Here is a 19,930-nt window from a genome sequence, read left to right on the forward strand (position 1 = left end):
AAATGGGTTTATTATTAAATAAGCCGTTGAGTTTTTCTTACATAGTTAGATGAGAAAGATTGATACCACTCTCTTGTCTGTATGCCGAGTAAGAAGGCTCCGCCAACATCCAGGTAACTTAGCCTAATCGAAGGTTGAAAACCAGAAAAGGATCTGGGATGGCCGTCTCTGAAGCAACCAAAATCTCTAACTATCATCTCCAAAGCTCACAGATTCACACATTATATTTGTTGAGTACATGCAAAAGAAAAAAAATGGCAGTGTTCTTTTTTGGAGGGTTTTGTTCCAGATTATTTCCCAGCCAACATTTCTAACTTTGTGAAATCTCCACCAGTTGCTTGTCAACCAGTCATGGCCAAGAAACAGTTCAGGGTAGCTGTTTTTCTTTGTTTCCACTCTTTGTGCCAAGTTAAGTCAGCCAGCTATTGGCAGCAACTTCATATTAACCATAAACAAATGTTATCATCTAACTCTTGGCAAGAAATATATGTCTTTCCTAAAATTTCTTCAATTCAGAATGGAAGGCTTTGCACATGTAACATTACATACAGTCATGTTTACACATTAAAATAAATTACCCCAAATCGATGAAAAGGCAGTGTTTGGATCAACAGTGGAAAAGGCTCATGAATGAATGAAAACTAGGAGAAAAGGTACTAGAACATTTCCTCAGAGAAATTGAAAGTGCTATGGGGTGCTGTGTGTGTGTGTGTGTGTGTGTGTGTGTGTTCATATATGATTGTGGGAGAGACGTGACACACACACGTGTGCATGTGTGTGCATTGTTTTACTTTTTATGTTGCATGCTTTTCTGTTAAAATAGACATGTTGTCTCAAAGAGGACAAAAATTTCTACTACTCTTGAAAAAAAATTATGTATAGTTCAAACAATGTCACTGTGATGACCACTTTTATATATATATATATAAAATTATTATTATTTATTTATTCAAAATAATTTTCAGATTGGCTCACCACTCAAGCTGATGACATCATCACTCTTCTATACAATATATGCACATTATAAATTGAAGCTTACCCAAAAAATGTAAAAGATATAAAAAAAGGTTATATTATAAAGTTTTATTGACATTTGGAGCTGAAAACAGAAGCACTAGAGGTTTGAAAAATTTTTCTGTTTTTTGCCTCCTCCCATTTTACTTTGCATTGTTTTGTTGTTTTGTTTTTGGCCACGTTTTCACCATTTATGTTGCCAAAAACTTTAGAAGCATCAGAGATAAGTCATAACACACAGATCCCAATTGAGCGGCATGTTTTGATATATTATTTTTTTGGGCTTTTCTCAGAACTGTGGGACAATTGGCAAACCAAAATTTGACGCAAGAGGAAGAAACAAGCATTAACCATATTGGACCTATTTCATAGCTATAGTGGTCCCATGCCTTGGTGCATTGTCCCGTAGCAGTAATAAACAGAACTGTACTCCCTATAATTTACTTCTAAACTTGGTGAATAACCTTCTACATGACATCTAAATGAGAACCAACCAATTCCCCGAGAGTTTAAGGGGGTATTGGAGTTTTAAGGGGACAAATTGATCTTATTTAAATTCTAAATGACATACAGCGAATTTAAAAGGCATCAAACTCCAAAACATGTGCTGATGTGGCATTTGATTAGAAACATTTAGGGGAGAATGGCTTTTATTTTAAGTCCAAGTTGTGGCTGGCGTGCTCCTCAAAGTGCACTATCGGGGGAAAGTGGGGTTAATTTTCAGTAGCTCTTTCACTAAGCCTAACAGTGCATGAGGGGGATGGTGGCATAACCTGTGGTTTCTTAAGCAGGGGATTCAGAGTTTACTCAGGATTTTTCCTCTTAAGATGAGGACACTGATAGGGCTTACGAGTTAAACTGACATATGGAGCAAATAGAAGGAGAAGGGTCCCTTGATTTTGCTGCTTTTTTTTTTTTTTTTTTTTTTTCATTATTCATGTGGGGTAGAAATGTTTATTCAGGGTGATAACTGGTTTAAGAAACACACGAGAGATTACAGAGCAGGGATGTTTTCTGTTTGTGTCTGTGTATGCTTGTTGATTTGTGTGTGTATTTTCCGTTTTATACAGTTTTCATAGTAAAAGTGGAGACATTTTGGTTTTTACTAGAGAGATTAAAGGGATTAAGGTTTATATTGAAGGTTATCAATAGTACTGTTAATTTATTTGAGGTAGATTTATGTTCTTGTTCCAATTGAAGAAATGCATCTTAAACACAGATAACAAATGTAACTTTTTATAGTAGTCTTATGTTACTGTCACTTTAATGATGATGGGGTAAGACGGCAATACTGTTAGATGTTTGTTTACAATTAATATTTTTCTCTTCTTCTTTCCTGTCTTCAGAATGTCTATAAGGTTTAGAGTTTCCTTGGTTTCTAAGGATTGATGGATAGATTTTAGTTAGCAGTTGTGGTGATGTGTGTTTGTGGACAGGGACAACAAAGAGGGCAGGACTTAGCCTTATTGGCCCACTGATAGAGTCTGGGGAAGCAGACATCAGACAGCAGCCTGTCAGACAACCACAGAGGGCAAAGGTCATCCTGAAATTCTGCAATTTTTAGAAGTCATCAAGTTCAAGGTGGAGTCGTTCGAATAGGTTAGAACTTTAGTTCTTGTAGAATATTTTTAGGAGGGTAAGGTAGGATAGGAGTGGATTGCCTGCTCTTGTTTGGGCTTTATATTCTTTAAATTCTGTTGCAGCTTTCTTTACTGTAGCATATTGCATAGAATAAACCGGCAAAAGTGACTTTCCTTGCTATGAAATCGTATAACTGTTTCAGTTCACAACATCAAATCTTGTGTACTAATGCATGCTAATAAATCAAAGGCCTCAATCTCCTTTTATCTGACCATGTAAATAAACTTTTCAGAGAGTACCGCAGTGCCGGCTGACAAGCGACTTTATTTTTACCACAGAAGTTCAGTTTATTTTGAGTGTTGACATCTGAAGCGACTCCCAAGCCGATCGTCTAGAAGCTGTGACTCCTCAGATGAAACCAAAGAAGAAAAAAAAAAGAGGGCGAGAGAGTATGCAGTGTTTTCTTTTCCTCTGGTTTGTTTTCCAGTCTCCTTTCAAAATGAACTGGGTTGGAGTTGGCTGCTTCACACGTGGTGTGGTGATAGGGATGGCGAAAGGAGACGGTTACACTATTTTGGATTTTTAGGTTGTTTCTATAGGCTCTGCATATTGATCTATCCTAAGCCAGCACAAATGTTTGGAGTGAACAGTTTGTGAAATGATGTTACTACCTTAGTCTCTGCTATTCAGTAGTATCACTTCATTGGCATAAAATAACAGTATTCTTCTTATAAATTAGATTTCTGGGAATTTGGTCATAGCACAACCTGTCGAGTAAATGAAGATGGCTAATATTAGAAAGTTTGGTCAGCTGATGTCAAGCTACCAAGTATTGTTCTGTGTGAGTTTGCTAATTTTATGTCTTTTGCTTACTTCTGTTTTTACTATGCTGTACTACTAAAGTCTCAGTTGTGTTGAACCGGAACAACACTACTTCATAGGACTGTATTTACTTTTATATATGGTAGCCATTGTAGATTCTGGAGTGTTGTCAATATCAGATGCTTTTCCAAACATGATTGCCCATTTTAAAAATATCTACCATCTATACTGAACTGAACTGTCTTCTCTAAGTTAACTATTGGCAAAAGGCTGTGATGAGTCTGAAAAGATGAATGTGAAGTTGCTTCACTAATGCAGTGCATTAGTCTTCAATAACATCTGATCACTTGTATTTAGAGTTAAAACCATATTAATTTTGGTCTCACTCTACATCAGTAATATCATAAAGTTTTAGATTAATTTAATGCTATTATATACTCTTATAAAAGCATTTGCATAAGAAAACATAAAGTTCTTGTCTTGGGAAATACATTGATTCATTTTGGAGGATTCTGACAGTAAATGGAGAGACTGTCTCCAAACACAGCCTCAGGGTTCTTGTCATATCAACAAAATGTGTGACGCACCATTTTCTGAAATACTAAATCTGTCCGTGTCACCCCTTCCAACAAAATATACGACCAAATCAATCCTCTTACGAAATGCAAAATTTTGATTTGTGTCTCGGAGCTTCTTGTTGGATGCTCTCTCGAATGTGTCTTGCCTATAAATTAACTCGATGTGATTATGCCAGTTAATGAGACGGATGGATGGGGGATAAATTTGTCAATGTATAAGATCACTAACCCTAACCCTCCTGTAGCACTGTGTAGCTGGAGCATTTTCTCATCACTCCTCAATGCAGATGCCTCAGTGGCTCTGGGTCAGGCGAGGCTAGCTGTTGCACGCAGAAGCCCACATGGGACAAGCAGTGAAGAGGAACCAAAACTCAATAAACACGCCACTGGCGAGGGAGGGAGTTCAAGGGTGCGCTTGTCATGATGGAGGCTACAGTGAGCGCTCCAGTGGCTGCTGAGGTTTTGATGCTGTAATGTGAAACGACGAGGGGAACGAGGACTACAATTCCCCTCTTTGTCTGGTCTCCACCCCAGCATCACCCCTCTCCCCTCTTCGCCGCGGACCCCCACCACAGCCAGACTCATCATCTCCCTCTCCGTCTATCTGCTTGATGTCTGCCACCCATCACGATGCCTTGATCACTCGTTCTCACTCATGCTTCGTCTAGCATTACGATTTTCGGTTCACATATTTCTTTGTTGTTGCTCCTTTCTCACCGTCTGCTGTTTAATCTTGACATTTTATCTGATTGAGCCATTTCTTTTCTGACTTATGTATTTTTTCTTAAACTCAATGTCATGCTAGATTAATATGTGATTACCTGGTGGCTTCACTCTCCCATCTTTCCTCCGTTTGTCTCCTTCTCTCTCCTCAGTCCCCGGTGGTGTCTGTGGGCTTTGCCAGGTTTCACCCCAACCTGGTGGTGGGGGGCACTTATTCAGGGCAGATCGTGCTGTGGGACAATCGCAGCCACCGGCGCACCCCTGTCCAGAGGACTCCCCTCTCTGCTGCTGCACACACTGTAAGGCTGGTGTCCACTGTCAGTATAACCTTACACAAAATCTAATATAGCATGGTAACATCACAGGGCCCATCAGATACTTCTAGTGTTACTTAACATATTTTTTTTTTTCAGCAACTTTAAATGTACCTTCAATAAGTGAATATGGTGCATAATCAATGGACAGCACATTAATTGAAACCTAAAACATCCTCATGTTCGTCTAAAATATCATAGTCAGTGTTCATAACTAAATAAACACCAATCAAATTTAAAATTTTCAAAAACATCCAAAGGTGTGTGTTGCAGTTGGTATTGAGAGCATTAATTTAGTGTAACTACAGCTGATGTGGTTGAACAGAGAACATATCTCTTGTGAAAGAACCAATAGTGTTCAGAAATCCTCCTGTCCATGAAGCACTGTGCTGACAAACTGTCCCGTAAAAAGCTCGATGAATAGATATTGTATAATTCTATTACTGTACTAACTAATCGTGTAGAACAAGGATAGTTGTTGTAATCCTGGTTAGAAGAGACGCAGCGTTTTTAATAGCAGCTACACACGCATTGCGACATGCCATCCGTGTTGTAGCTTTAAAGTGGCTGTCGACTTCAGCAATGAGGCCGTCGCTCTCGTCTTCACCAGTCATGTAGTCCAGCCAGTGAGCATGGTGCTGATTGCTGAATGCATTCTTTGTTCAGCCCAGCACACAAATCAATTACTGCCCAGTAATGACATAATGGTTACGTAGAATCATGTAAAAGGATGACTGCACACTGGCATGTGAGGTGTCTGTTCGTTCACAACGTATAAAATGACATCATGTGTATAAGGGGAAAGTTACATTTTAGCTTTTCAAGATAAGTATCCGTATTTAATATACAAACTGCCCAATATGTCGGGAGTGCTTATGTGGAATTATGCAGGTGTGTTTTCCCGACCATCTCATCCATTTTTTTTAATACCTGTGTCCCTGATTGATTTGTGTACATTCACATGTTTGTGTGTGTGTGTGTGTGTGTGTTTTTGCAGCACCCAGTATACTGCGTGAATGTGGTTGGCACCCAAAATGCCAACAACCTGATTACTGTGTCTACAGACGGCAGGATGTGCTCCTGGAGTCTAGACATGCTGTCCCAGCCACAGGTACAAAACACACACTTCAGGCGCACAAGCCACAAACCTAACACAATTTGTCTCGTAAGACTCATAAAAATAAGATGAAAAATAATATTCAGTATATGCTAAAAAGTAACTGTTACTGTACTGTAACTGTTGTGTGTGTAGGAGACCATGGAACTGGTTTACAATAAATCCAAACCGGTGGCAGTGACAGGCATGGCCTTCCCCACTGGAGACGTTAACAACTATGTGGTGGGGAGTGAAGAGGGCACTGTGTACACTGCATCCAGACATGGCAGGTTGGTGTGAGAGGGGGCTTGCAGTCATGTGATCACAGTGCAGAGAAGTGCTTTATGTTTCAATCAGATTTTCTGCTCTCTGCTAATCCGAAGTTACAGTATTAGAGCAAAGCTACTCATTTTAACTCATTCACAATATATTTGCTTTTAGTATGAACATCCTCATTTAGGCACAAACTACTTAATTCCTCAGCAGGCCTGTATATCAAAATAATGAATTTGATCCTTGTCTCCCCCCTCCAGTAAAGCAGGTATCTGTGAAATGTTCGAGGGCCACCAGGGGCCAGTGACAGGCATCAGCTGTCACAGCGCTGTGGGGACGGTTGACTTTTCCCATCTTTTCATCACATCCTCCTTTGACTGGACTGTCAAACTCTGGAGCACCAAGGTATAACATGCATACGTCTGTGTGTGTGGAGGGGTATGTTATGAGTGAGGGAGGGAGAAGGAAAGCACGAAAGGTTTTCTTTCTTGTCCCTCAATACTTGTGTGTCTCTGTACGTGTGTGTGTGTGAGAATAATTTGGGTGAGTTGTGTGACTGGTTACATGGATATTGTGTGGGGGTGAAGTGAAATGATCCAATATCACAATGACAGTGTTTGTGTCGATGTTGTAAATCCTCTACTACTAGAGCATCCAACAACAATGTTGAGATACTGATACTTTAACGAGATTTTGTAGCGCTGGTTAATTTAACCTGAGTTCAGCCTCACCACCAGGAAGCTGGACTAATAAAATGCTGCAGCTTTATAGATGGAAAAAAATGGTTTACTGCCAATAGAAAAGCATATCAGTGGGAGTCTTCCCTGTGCGGGCAGTACAGTATTTTAGTACTGTGTAATTCCCAAAAAAGCTGTCTTCATTTACTTGTTTCTATTGTAACATGATGCAACGTATTGGAAATAGTGGCTGAAATGTTCCCAAGTAGAAATCATGTTAACTAATGGTCACCTCCAAGCTGCTGCTAAAAGGCAGTTGCAACTTCAAGTAACCAAATCATCAAACACTAAAGTTAGAGACAATGGCTGTGCTGCTCATTCATGTCAGAGAAGTGGTGACTCTCCAGCCAAGCGTGAGGGTTTGCTGCAGAAAGTCACTAAGACAAAAAGACACAATTTGTCTTTGGAATATTTTGACGGGGAAAAGATCAATTAGCTGTGACCAATAATTCGTTTTTCTATTGGCAATAAACGGAACCTCATCCTCATTCATTTTATTTACCAATTTTGTAGTTTACAAAAATGCTGAGGGTCCTGTAAACATGCAAGCCCCCCCCCCCTCCCACCCCCCACCCAAATGCATGGGTACTCAGTGGATCTAAGTGAGCCGCTCTGAAGGTGGGCACTCCTCTCACTGGTTTTAAGTGACCTCGTACACTCAGGGTACTTGTTCTCCTTTCAAAACAAATTCCATTTTGCAGCTTTTTAGTGGCACTACAAAGCAAACAGCCACTGTTTGTCTCAGAGTGATGGTTAGAGAGTAGAAAAGTTAGCTAACTCATTCATACAGTAGGAAGCTTCTGTGAGTGCTATGGGATGGTCCAGGATTTGAGACTGAAGAGGGAAGGAAGGATGGGAAGACAACAGCAGGAAGGAGGAGTGAGGCGTAACAGGCCTGGGGGCATTTTCAGGACAAATAAAAGTCATGGTCATTGTGATTGGAAAGTAAAGCAAACATTGACGGACAGAGAGATCAATGTGAGCTGGCTGTCAAACGGCAAAAACAACAAAGAATCAAAGAGAGAATTATTCAGCGTGAGGAAAATACATAATGCATATTGCATAATACCTTACACTTTATGCAAGATCCAGTTACAGTTTACACACTTGGACATGAAAGATGAATTTTGGCTCATGTTTGCATGCAGCTGGTCCGTAAGTCACGTGTGAAGCGTCCCGTGTTACATATTAAAACATTTCTGTGGATTTTCATCAGGAGAGTGGCTTATTTTTCAAGATTTGGGAATTCCCTTTCCTTTGAGGGGCACCGCAAGAATGTGTGCCGGTCTCTTATCCCACATAACCCATGTTTGTATGTGGGCAGGCAAAATACCTGAGCGTATGCGTGTGTGTGTGTGTACGTGTAAATATAGACACCACACATACCTTATATACACCTTAAGCAAGCTGTCATTGCTTACTTAAAATCCCCTTGAGTCTTGGGTTCAACCCACCAATCGCAGCCATCACAAGCTGTTGTAACACATTCACACAAAAGCACAGACGGACACACACACACACACGCAGTGCTCACAGTGGATTCTCTGCGTTGACACACGTTTGCCCTCGCTGTTATAGAAGGCCGTGGGACAGGAGCCTGCTGATGTTTTTACTCTCAGCAGTGCAAATATTGTGGTTAGTGAAAAGATTTCAAGTCAGCCAAAGTGTGAAGACGTCGCGACAGCTCGGAGTGGGTTTATAATTGTGCATAAATTGAACCATGTTGCTATCTTGACCCCAAAAGCAACGTCTACTAAGTGATTGAATGAAACATAATCGTTCCACTTTTGCTCCCTTAAGAAGTAAATTAAAGGTGCGCATCACTGTGAGTTCAGGCGATTATTAAAGAGTGGCGCTAACATTTCAGATGAATGTCTGTGGATGTATTTGTTCAAAAGAAAATGAGGATCTGTTCAGGGTTTAGTCCCCTCTGCCTATAGCACAGCTTCTAAAACATTAGGACAACTATTCAATCCCCAGTATCTTGTCACTGACAACTTTTTTTAACCAAAGTCTTAAAGGAAGCAAACTGTATGAAGTGATATTTCTTTTTTTAATATAAAGCAGGTGTAGATGTTACATTAATACTGTGAGAGTATAAACAAAATTCACACACTGCCTGCGTTTAGAAACTCAGCCTTAAGATTTGTGTAACTCTGTGATGTCACAATGACGCAGTTGTCGGCCACAGGATTTGATTTATTTATTTAATTTATTTATTTTTAATTTATTGATCAGCTGAAAGTGGCCATATGTTTATTTTATGTATTCACTCTGAGGACAGTCTGCCAATCAGAAAATCGACCAGCCTGTTTTTTATATGGCTACTCAGAGAGTAGATGTGAAATTACATTAAGGAGATTTTCTCTTTTCTCTTAAAACCCCAAATAAATGTTCTTGTGGATATCAACACTTTAAATAAAGCAGAGCTCAAGTGTAAAACATGGGGCCTGTTGGTATCCAGTGTATGAGTAATGGATTTTCAGTTCAAACATGCTAGAAACTCCCCAGCTCCTCAGCACAGGAAAGATAATGACAAACGGTTACTTCACAAGTGGCGCCACAAGGATTAAGCTTGATTTTAAGATTAGTTTAAAGAGACTGTGCTGCAAATTATTTCCCCAAATCACCTTATTTAAGAAAGGTAGATCATTGCCAGACAGTGAAATAGTAGTTTACATTTTGCATAGTGGATAAAAAGAGGACTTTAATCATCTCATCTTTACTCTGTATTTTGAAAAAAGGAAGAAATTCACATACAGGGACAAGCCAGACTATCAAAATAAAATGACACTGCACATGCAACAGGATTTTGTGGAGATAGAAGATGAGTTGATGTAATGGGGACAGACACTAAAACAAGGAGAGACACACAAAGGGGAGCACAAACAAGGCCAGCCAGCTGATCGAAAGCTGGAAAACAGCGAGGTGGAGAAAAATGACCTCTGCTGTCACCTGTGCGGCTGGAAAACAGGTTCAATCGAGGCTTGAAATTGGCTTGGCCCCCGTTTGATTTGTATTTGTGTGCAAGTGTGTGAGTCCTGCTACCTGTCTGCAGTTCTCACAGCCTTTCAGAGCAACTGGGGAGCGAGCGAGTAAAGGTGAAAAAAAAAAAAAAAAAAAAAAGAGAGAAGACATGAGGAGGTGAGAGAAAAAGATGGAGAGACTGCATTCCTTCATTTACTCTTCCAGCCACCCTGTCTCCTGTCCTCCACCCCTCCCACTCTACCTGTCAGGAATGCAGTTCGTAAGCTGTTGGAATCCGAACAGGCAGTCGGAGAGGGACACACACAACGCACACAACACACGCACACATGCAAACCATCTTTTATGCAGTAGGGACGTCTGAGAGCTGTGTTATTGTTACAGTAATAACTTTAATACACTTTGACTGACTTCATTTGTTCCCTTAACCTGAAATAACCCACAAATTTCTCTTTTACATAACTTTCTTCCATCCTGCTCTGCTTTTTAGGTCATCAGGTCATCTGGCCTACAGATGACCTGACAGACCAATACAATGGCATCATGCTGATATTACCTAATCATACATATTCATTTTGGCCAATAAAAAGGCAATTGGAGAGCACCAACAAGTTTATTCTTGAAATGTAGAAAATGTTTAAACTACAATACTGAAATCTGCAAGGATAAAGAAAAAGTTTTGTTGCTTTAGCTGATTTCCTCTCCTCTCTCTCAGACAGCTGTTGTGTTGAGGTTACAGTACACCTTGTGGAGGGGCCCTCCCTTTCATCTCTCCCAGCGGTTTTATGGCGCTGTGTGAATGTGCTAGGCTTTTTAATTAGGCTCTGCACCCAGACAGGCCCCAAGGCTGAGGCAGCGCCACTCTGTCTGAAACTCACTCGCTCCCTCTCTCCATTCCTTTCCTCACTCTCTTGCTTTCTCTCTCACTCATCTTTCTAGTATGTCATCTACTGTAATCCGCAACTCCTCACACAGATATCCTCATTTCCTCTCTTTCAGCACAACAAGCCTCTGTACTCGTTTGAGGACAACGCAGACTATGTGTATGATGTCATGTGGTCACCTGTGCATCCTGCGATCTTCGCTGCCGTGGATGGAATGGGCCGCTTAGACCTGTGGAACCTTAACAACGACACTGAGGTGTGTGTTTGTGTGTGTGTGTGTGCACTGGTGGGTAAATTTAGGTCATTGTGGGTGTGTTTTCTGTCATCCCTTTGTCTGTTGTAGTGTGTGTATGGTGTCCTCGGGGCCTGTTGCTGGGCTTCAGCCTGAACCACACAACCAAAAACCCAAGCCCTTTTTCCTCCCATCAACCCCTCCACATCCTACACACACACACACACACACACACACACGATTCTGGATTACCCCTGTGGGTGTTTCCCACAGCTCTCGCTTTAAATCAGCCTGGGTGACATCTCCTCATCCCGACTCCCACCCAGCCATCCCGCTAACATTCCTGCAACTTCTGTCCAACGTTAAGGCAACCTCAGGACCCCACCAGCCCGTCCCATCTCCCTCCCACAATCTGTACCATCAGTGAAGCACACAGATGTGCCGGAGACCATGATCCTCAGCCCTCAATCCGCAGTCCCATGCTGAAGAAGAAAATAAAAGCAGGAAGTTCAGCCTAGGAGTCAAGATCTGTCTCTTTATTAGATTAGGTTATTTAGATTGCATTTAAGGCAAGTAAATGGTGGTTAATTTTACTATTCATTCTCAATGCATAGAACATAATAAATACTAGAAGTTAACAATATTAGAGATATGATTAGTTAAGTTTCCAAACTCACATTTCCTGTTAAACTCTCAGATGTGAGTGTGGTATCAACCTCCCATCTAACTCTAAGCGAGCAGATAATCGTATTTGCCAAAATGCCAGCACGATTCCTCCTTCCTGGATCAGGTGGTGCACCGATCGGCAGCCCCTCCAGTCTGCATGTCAAACAATCCTCTGGGAACTGTGACAGAAAAAGCGCTGTATGAACTGGTGAGCGTCTGCTTGGATGTGGCTTGTAGGGTAAAGCACTTTGAGTGGTCAGCCAAACTGTGAAAGCACTGGGTAAGTGCAGTCCATTTGCTGTTACGTTAAGTATAAGAGAAGAGAAAAAGTTTCATTATAGTGAAAATGTAACCTCAGCCTCTGAGTCTGAAAACCATACTTTGCTCCAACTTTTGTAGCGGAGTAGGCACCAAACCTTTGATCACTCAGGTAAAAGGATCCTCCATTCTCCTTTGCTCGCGGTTTCCATGGAGACAACACCCACAGCGCCTTCAACCTCAATACATGTCTGCATCTTCACAGAGGCTCTCCTCCCTCTGCTCTTTTGCTCCTTATTTGTCTCATTTTCTTGCAGCCCCTTCACACTGTACACACACAGAAAATTCATATCTCATCAAGCAGGACCTGGTGGGTGAAATCAATTCCATTGTCTCATCTAATCTGTCATTTCTTCTCGTTGTGACCCCGCTCTACCGCTGATCCCATCACACGTGTCGCGTCTTCCCTCAGCAGCGCCGACGACAAGTTTCCCATGGCTCCCTCAACAGCGGCCTTTTCACTGACAGAGGAAGAGTTCATTATCGATGGCCTAACTCGGCTAACAATGTGCTTTATGAGAAACATTTGCTCGCGCACACACAAACGGATGTACTGAACACATCCAGTCACACAGAGTCGTTCTAATAGCAACAGACTTCCCATTGTTGCCATCATATTAAAAACACACAGTCATAACGACATTAACCGAACAGTGCAGTGCGCCTGGTTCTCATTTCCACCACCGCACACGCACACACGCACGCACACACATACATTCACACATTCACAAAACACACATATACAGCCAATACAGATACAGTACAGATCAAGTCGGGCGGAGCGGTGGAAGCCAGCAGACTAATGGCAGTCAGTCTGTGGTTAGCGCTGCTTTAAATACGCAGGAGCTCGGTGTGTGAGAGGACATGATGCCAAGGCCTCTGTCTCCACCGGTGACATGTGTCAGACTCGCCTGCCACATGTCAGCAACAGTTTATGGAAACACTACAGATGGTTTTTTTGGTTTTTGAGTGCTGCTGTTTACTACGGAGAGCATCAGCTCCTCCACAACAGCAAACGTGAAGGTAATTATTACATAGTAAATATCATTGTGTCCACATTTGAATGAGAAGTTGTAAACTTCTTGTTCTGTTGGTGGTTTGTGTAGTGGTAGCACATGTGGATAAACTTGTCCTTTTAGGGGAGTAAATTGACTATGATGGCATAATGCGCCGTATTTCCATATTTCCTAACCATTAAGACAAATAGGATAAACAGTAAGACAATAAATTTCAGTGTTATTTGGCTCAGAAAAGAAAGTTAGCAGTCGTGTTTACGTGGACCTGCTTGAAACAAGCACAAGAGCTGCATACATAAAATATAAAAGGTCACACATACTGAAAATGCAGCTGTAAACAAGAAACAACTGCGACTGTAAGAGTCACCGCCTGCAGGTGGCAGGCTGGAGGTGTCATTGGTGTTATGGAAGCAGTGGAGAATTTCATAAACGTCTCTTCAGTGTAGGGAAGAAAAGGAAGGGGATAAAAGTTAAGCAACTGACATAAATGTGAAATATAACCACTCCTGAATACCTGGTGATCAACTTTAAAAACCACTGAACCACTGAATTTAAAGTATTAAAGTATTTCACTTTGAAATCCGTCTTTCTGTCGGGTGGTTCAAATTCCCCTTTTAGAATTTTTAGAAGGTGCATTCAAGTTGCGCAATTCCAAAAGAACAACAAAGATGAAGATGAAAAAGTCAGACTAGTTGGCTACTGAGGATAATCAGTCAAGACTGAGGAAAGAGATCAGATCTGTCCTGTCAGGTTCCACACTTACAAAGGAAGATGTCTGGAGTTTGTGAACGAGCACACTAGTTATATGAAGCCACACATTTTGTATTAAAGAGCCAGTTGTTATAAAGGTGCTAATGGCCTGGAAAGTAATCTGAAGCAGGATTAAGACTGAAATGGTTTTCTGAATCAACTGTTGTTTGTTTAAAAAGAATTCAGTTTGCAATGTGATTCTCTGTATGGGTGAGATTGTGGTATTTTTGTTGGTCTGTTTAATACACCAGGTACCAACTGCAAGCGTGACCATCGAAGGTGCGTCAGCCCTGAACAGAGTCCACTGGTCTTCAGGAGGGAAGGAAGTGGCCGTGGGTGACTCAGAGGGTCGAGTCTGGATCTACGACACTGGAGAGGTAAAGATAAATGAAGTAACATGTTAGAGTCACTCTAAAGCAGAAATATACTCCATGCCACTTTATTTTTGTGACACCCAGAAAGAGGAGCAGCGTGAGTGCTCGTTGGCTTCAGGCATTAAGGCAGAGGTTAAACTTTGAAGAATAATAACTGCGACAATTTAAATAATGTTGCACTCAAGCGTTTCTCTCATAAAATGTTAATGTTTAAGCAGCCGGCTCTGGTTGAAAACAAACAAAAAAAAAAAAAATCTGCTCAGCGCATTGTTGTTGGAATGCCTTTGAGGGCTCTGAAGCAAAGAGCTGGTGGTTCTCACAGACTCAGTTTTCAAACAATCAAGATTCAATTACACCGTAGGTGCCAAAAGCATGAGTGAACTACAGTGACCAAAATTTATTGCGCTGCTGCAATTTAGCTGTTGGACAGTCGACAGAGATTATAGTACAGCATGGTGCCGCTAAAGGATTAATTGGTAGTGATTTTAGCAAAACAAAGTGTGTTTGTGTGTGTGTGTGTGTGGGTGGGGGGGGGGGGACTGACTTTGAGTTTGAGCCTTTGAGTTTGTAGTGCTGTATGTTCACCCAGGATTTGTTCCATATGTAATCTTTTCTTTTTCCTCTCATCTTCCTTAAAAATGGCCTCCATGTTAGTTTGCCATCCCCAAGAAGTGGCCAGGCGCTCTGCCTGTGCTTGTTTGTTCTCTTATGTTTGGAGCTCTCTGGTCAGTGTCAGTACGTTAGCCTAGCTGCTTGGCTGATTGTAGTCACTTTATTTGTTGTGGTAAGTTTGAGCTGGGCTCTGTCTAATTGAGTTTCAGTTAGATCAACTAATCACTTAACAAGGACTAATCAATTCCTGCTAGATCAGCAGGAATTGATTTTGATCAGAAAGCAAAAGTCTTTCTGTGTGACAGAACTAACAGATCGGGGTCAGCGGTTGGATGCTTTTCCGTGAGACCTGCTTCATCTGGCGACAGAGTTTCTTAAAAATTCAAGCGGCCATTGAAATGCTACGGATGCTGGTGTCACTCAGGCAGCATATAGATGACGCTCTGGCAGAGCCTCCTGCTGTGGCCACCGCAGCTCTGTGGGGGGTTGAAGGGTTCAAAATGGCTGCCTCCCTCCTCTTGGTTCCTGTTTAATTACAGCCTGGCCATGCAGAGCGGTTGCAGACAGCTTGGGTGGCAGCCGTGGCTTCTGTCCCACTCACTCTGACTCCCACACTGCTCGACTCTGCTACACTTAGAGAGCAACAACATTCAGTTTGACAAGTCCTTTATTAGCCCTCTACTCTGCAATTGCCATGCAGGCAGCAAGCCTGTGGGTGACAATGAAGTCACTCTAATGTCATGACCATCAATTGTTGAGTCTCACATGTGGTTGTGGACATTGATCTAGCATTCAAGCTCCCCCCCCGCAAAAAAAAGCAATGCGTTAAAAGCAGCAGAACAAGTCCGGAGTTGAAGGCTGCTCAGACGCCGTGGAAACCTTGAAAGATTTTTTTTTTTTTTTTTTTTCTGTTACAAAATGATCTACCAGGAATGTGCCCTTGCATGTATTTGATTGGCCCACGCGGCGCACTGCCAGATGACAACATTTCATGTTGCGGCAGAAGTTGAGTCTGACTCAACTGGTTTGCAGGAAAACCCTGGAACCGCCGGATCTGGCATTCCTGCTGCACCACTGGAGTCTCATTCACATGCAGGCCTGCCCACCTACGCACATTGTGTTGGGCAGGTAAGAGAGACCTTCAAAGCACAATGTTGCAATTTGTCTCTCCAAAGTATGCAGCAAGCCGGTGTCACTATGTGTTTGACCAGCCGTGCAGTTTTCAAGTCCCACAAGTTGAAAGGCAAAGAGACAGAGGGGGTGTGTGTGTGTTTTTCAGTTGCTGTGTTTTTTTCCACATCATTGCATCTTGTCTTAAAATAGTGTTGAGTAAAAATAAGTGTTCCCGCCTCCTCATGACAAGCACTGACAGCAGGAGCTCAGGTGTGGCGCCAACAACATCAGACAGATGTGTCCACGCTTAATGCAACAATATCCCTGTGTTTCTGCGACGCCTCCTCCAGCTGTCGGTGGCTCACACTGACGACTGGGCACGCTTCGCCCGCACCCTGATGGAGATCCGTGCTAACCGGGCAGACGGCGAGGAGGAGGGGCCTATGGAGCTGGCTTCATAGAACAGGACCCCAAACCAAAGCAGAGCGAATCCGAGACCTGGTGTGCTTTAATCGGTGTCACTGTAGCATGATGCTTCTCACTCAGTTTTCTTTCTCCACCTTCATGTCGCAGTGTTATTCTATTTTTGCATTTGCTCTCCTGTAAATGCACCAACTGTCTGTTAATGGTAAAACTGTTGACTTCTACTCATTTGTCCACTCTCATTTATTCCTTTAATGAATTCAAGTGATTTGTTGCTTGCAAATTGTGAGCCTACAGTATATACAAAGTGGCAGCCTTATGGAGATATGTGTACTGTAATGATGCTTTGCACTACTGTAAAAACAAAGCAGGGTCCATAGACTAGTCATCGATGTTTACCAAATGTCACGTTCACTTTACGTTGTGCTTCTTTTCTCTGTGTCAGGCCTGCATGCGACACATTCTTTAAATATCCCAGCTGCGTACAGATGGAGTGAATATGGTGATGTTTTCACCCGTGGGGCTTTGTTTTGATGTTTCAGGGTGTCAGAAGCAGAATGACGTTTGATTTTTGACACATATGTCTTTCGTTCTGAACAGGAGCTGCAAATGTATATTCATTCATGGACAGTAACAGTTAACAAAAGGTATATTGTATCGCAGAGTGCTCGCTGTTAAACCTGCTATGTTTACCATTAAAGCATAGCTGATGAACAGATGTGTTGCTTTTTGCTCAATAATGAAAACTCCAGTTTACATTCACTTTACTAATATAAGTTTCTCTTTACTCTCAGGAGACATGTTGCTGCCATACGTACAGTAAGGCACAAATATCACACACCATCTGTAACTCCTACATTCTCTGTACTGTACAATTTTAAATACTCATGACACACTACAGCACTGCAGCTGGAGCCAGCTCTCTTTCGGATATGTACACATCTGCATACATTTAGACCTGAAACCAACGTGTACAGTCAGAGGGTCCAGATTCAAGTACTTTTTTATGTCTCGCTCTTGTAAATGCTCAAATGAGCAACTCAGGACCAAAACAGCCAAACAGCCATATAAGATATGAAAATATGTCACTAGATACCTCATATATACATGAGTGCCACACTTCTGATCAATAAGTCCTTCTTCAGCCAGCTATATTATCACAATGAATGTGCTTTTGATTATAAAGCAACAATAGGAAGACACCGGAAAGAGCTGCAGCTGTGTATAGTGTTTGATGCTGTTTTCCAAAGCAGTTAAGGTATATTTCAATGTCTGCCAGCCTTCTACTGCGTGTGTGCATAAACTGTGAAAAACAAAACCACAATGTAATGCAAGTCTATAATAACGTCAATCAGAGGTGGAACTAATCTGCACAAGTTTTAAGATAACCCATGGCGATATATATATATATATATATAAAACCTTAAATTACTTTAAACAATTACTTTTGTACCAAAAACATTCAAGCTTTTTCTTTAACGTCACCGACTCCCACCCTGACATGTGAATTAACTCAGGGGGTGTTTGTAGGGGCTGCTGCAGTCACCACTGTGTAGCGTGGGAGATGGAGTCCAAACTTGTTCTCGATGCCAGCGAACGTGGCCACGGCCAACCTGAAGCCTCCGATGTGGTCTGGGTTGGGCGCCGGCAGGCTGATCCGAGACTTGGGGGTGGGCTCCGAGCCAGCCGGCTTTCTGTGGTGTGGAGAGAGGCAGAAAGTCAGACGGAGGATGAAGCCAGAGGCAGAGTGAAGGAGGAGGAGAGACACGATGCAAAAAAAAGGTGGGATAAATGAGAAATCTGTTGAACAACATAAACTTGGTGCATAATGTTATTTTAACAAAAGGAGAATGTGAGTGTGCACAGACGGGAGTTTTACAATCAATATTTTTCAATCTTACATTAATATTATCATATTAAACATGGTTCGCCACAGAAATAAACTCTTGATAGAAAATCAAAGGTGGAACAATTAAATATTTCTCCCTTGAAACAGCTGAAGTAAATCCATGCCTGACATCACAGCGAGCTTTGTGAATCACTGCCAACACGTCACGGACAGCAAAGAAACAGATGAAGTCGCGCCAAACCGCACTGACTGTTCACTGGATCTGCAGTTGATTTGGTTTCACTGTGAGCCTTTGGGAGAAAGGCAGCTTCATATAAAAGTAATGAGCCATCCAGCCCATACATACGTGTGCAACATGGTCTCAGCTGTCCATTAAAAGAAGCATTTTCTTAGTCATTTTGAGAGGCTCACCGCCTGCATCCCCCACCGGACCTCTTTAGCTTCAGAGAACTAAAGAATTATTGAGAGAGAGTGATCTATCTGGAGGAGGGAAATTGTTTTTTGGGGTATTTTTTTCAGTCCCAGCAGTATGTGTTCGAGTTAAATGGGTGCTGTCTGCCCTGATCACATTGCACTGAAACCCTTGAGTGTGAGGAAAATTGTCACGTTCAGACCTGAGTGAGCGCCTCAGTCTGAAGACTTGTGCGCACGGAAATTATTTTTGGTCACATGGCTTTTTTTTTTATTTATTTTTTTGTTTTTCAGTGGATGGGGAACACACACCAAGAGCAGCTGCTGCACATTGAAATCAAGCCTACTGTTCAAGGGGAGGCAGTTCATCTTGATAATTGGATCAATTAGATGTAGTAAAAAAAAAAAAAAAAAGTACATTCTATTGTTTCACTGGGAGATTAGGGTTGGGTTTTTGACACAGTTTGATAAAAGCAGTTAGTAACACAGATTGAGACTTACTGTCCTCCAAAGTCAATATAGAACCAGCGCTGCAGGAGTTCATAGGTCACCAGAGTCACTCCAAACTGAGGTGAGGACCGAAACACTCGGGCTGCAGGAAGAGGTGGAAGTGAGTCTCAATAATCCATGTACACAAAATCAAGTTTGGTTTTTACCTTATTAAATGGAATTTAGAAATCTGCTTCTCTTCCCGCTGACAGTGTCCAGTGCGAAGTCTGTTTTGTTGATGTCCCACATTCAAATATTATTATTATGGAAATATGTTCAAAGAACACAGTCTTTGGGTGCTTTATGTGCTCAATTCTTACATCCCTTTCCAAAATATCTCCATGAAAACATCCATGAATGAAAGTGCTGATTAAATCATCACAGAAACAGGAGGTGAGACAAGAACTTTTTACTGCCCTTTTCCTTTCTTTGGTTTGCAAGTGGCCTCACAACCAGTACCATAGATCAACATGTACGCAGTCTACAAGGAGAAACCCAGGCCATAAAAAAGGCTGCAAAGCTGTCACTGCTGCTTGTAAAGTGTATTTTTGCAAGTGAAATTAATAACAGGAGGCGACTCACAAGAGCATATCTACATTTTTATCCAGTTTTATGAGTTTCCCTCATCTTGTTAATAGTGGCTGGACAAAAAAGCTTAGAGAGATTTTCG

General features: G+C 41.8%; 2 protein-coding genes across 2 annotated transcripts in view; one reads left to right on the plus strand and one right to left on the minus strand.

The window, feature by feature from the left end:
- Positions 1 to 17,173, plus strand: part of dync1i1a (dynein cytoplasmic 1 intermediate chain 1a) — a 44,725-nt gene extending 27,552 nt beyond the window's left edge. Inside the window, exons 10-16 of the mRNA XM_029513462.1 lie at positions 4,871 to 5,017; positions 6,030 to 6,143; positions 6,285 to 6,418; positions 6,662 to 6,806; positions 11,123 to 11,263; positions 14,241 to 14,366; positions 16,439 to 17,173. Coding sequence (XP_029369322.1) covers positions 4,871 to 5,017; positions 6,030 to 6,143; positions 6,285 to 6,418; positions 6,662 to 6,806; positions 11,123 to 11,263; positions 14,241 to 14,366; positions 16,439 to 16,549 — 918 coding nt within the window. The 3' untranslated portion in view covers positions 16,550 to 17,173. The remainder of the gene's footprint in view (positions 1 to 4,870; positions 5,018 to 6,029; positions 6,144 to 6,284; positions 6,419 to 6,661; positions 6,807 to 11,122; positions 11,264 to 14,240; positions 14,367 to 16,438) is intronic.
- Positions 17,174 to 17,528: 355 nt separating this feature from the next.
- The window catches only part of slc25a13 (solute carrier family 25 member 13), a 42,704-nt gene continuing 40,302 nt past the window's right edge, over positions 17,529 to 19,930 (minus strand). Inside the window, exons 17-18 of the mRNA XM_029514248.1 lie at positions 19,273 to 19,363; positions 17,529 to 18,205 (exon numbers count right to left, since the gene is read on the minus strand). Of these exons, the coding sequence (XP_029370108.1) occupies positions 18,025 to 18,205; positions 19,273 to 19,363 (272 nt within the window). The 3' untranslated portion in view covers positions 17,529 to 18,024. The remainder of the gene's footprint in view (positions 18,206 to 19,272; positions 19,364 to 19,930) is intronic.

The sequence above is a fragment of the Echeneis naucrates genome, chromosome 11 (genome assembly GCF_900963305.1).
Source record: "Echeneis naucrates chromosome 11, fEcheNa1.1, whole genome shotgun sequence".
Lineage (NCBI taxonomy): Eukaryota > Metazoa > Chordata > Actinopteri > Carangiformes > Echeneidae > Echeneis > Echeneis naucrates.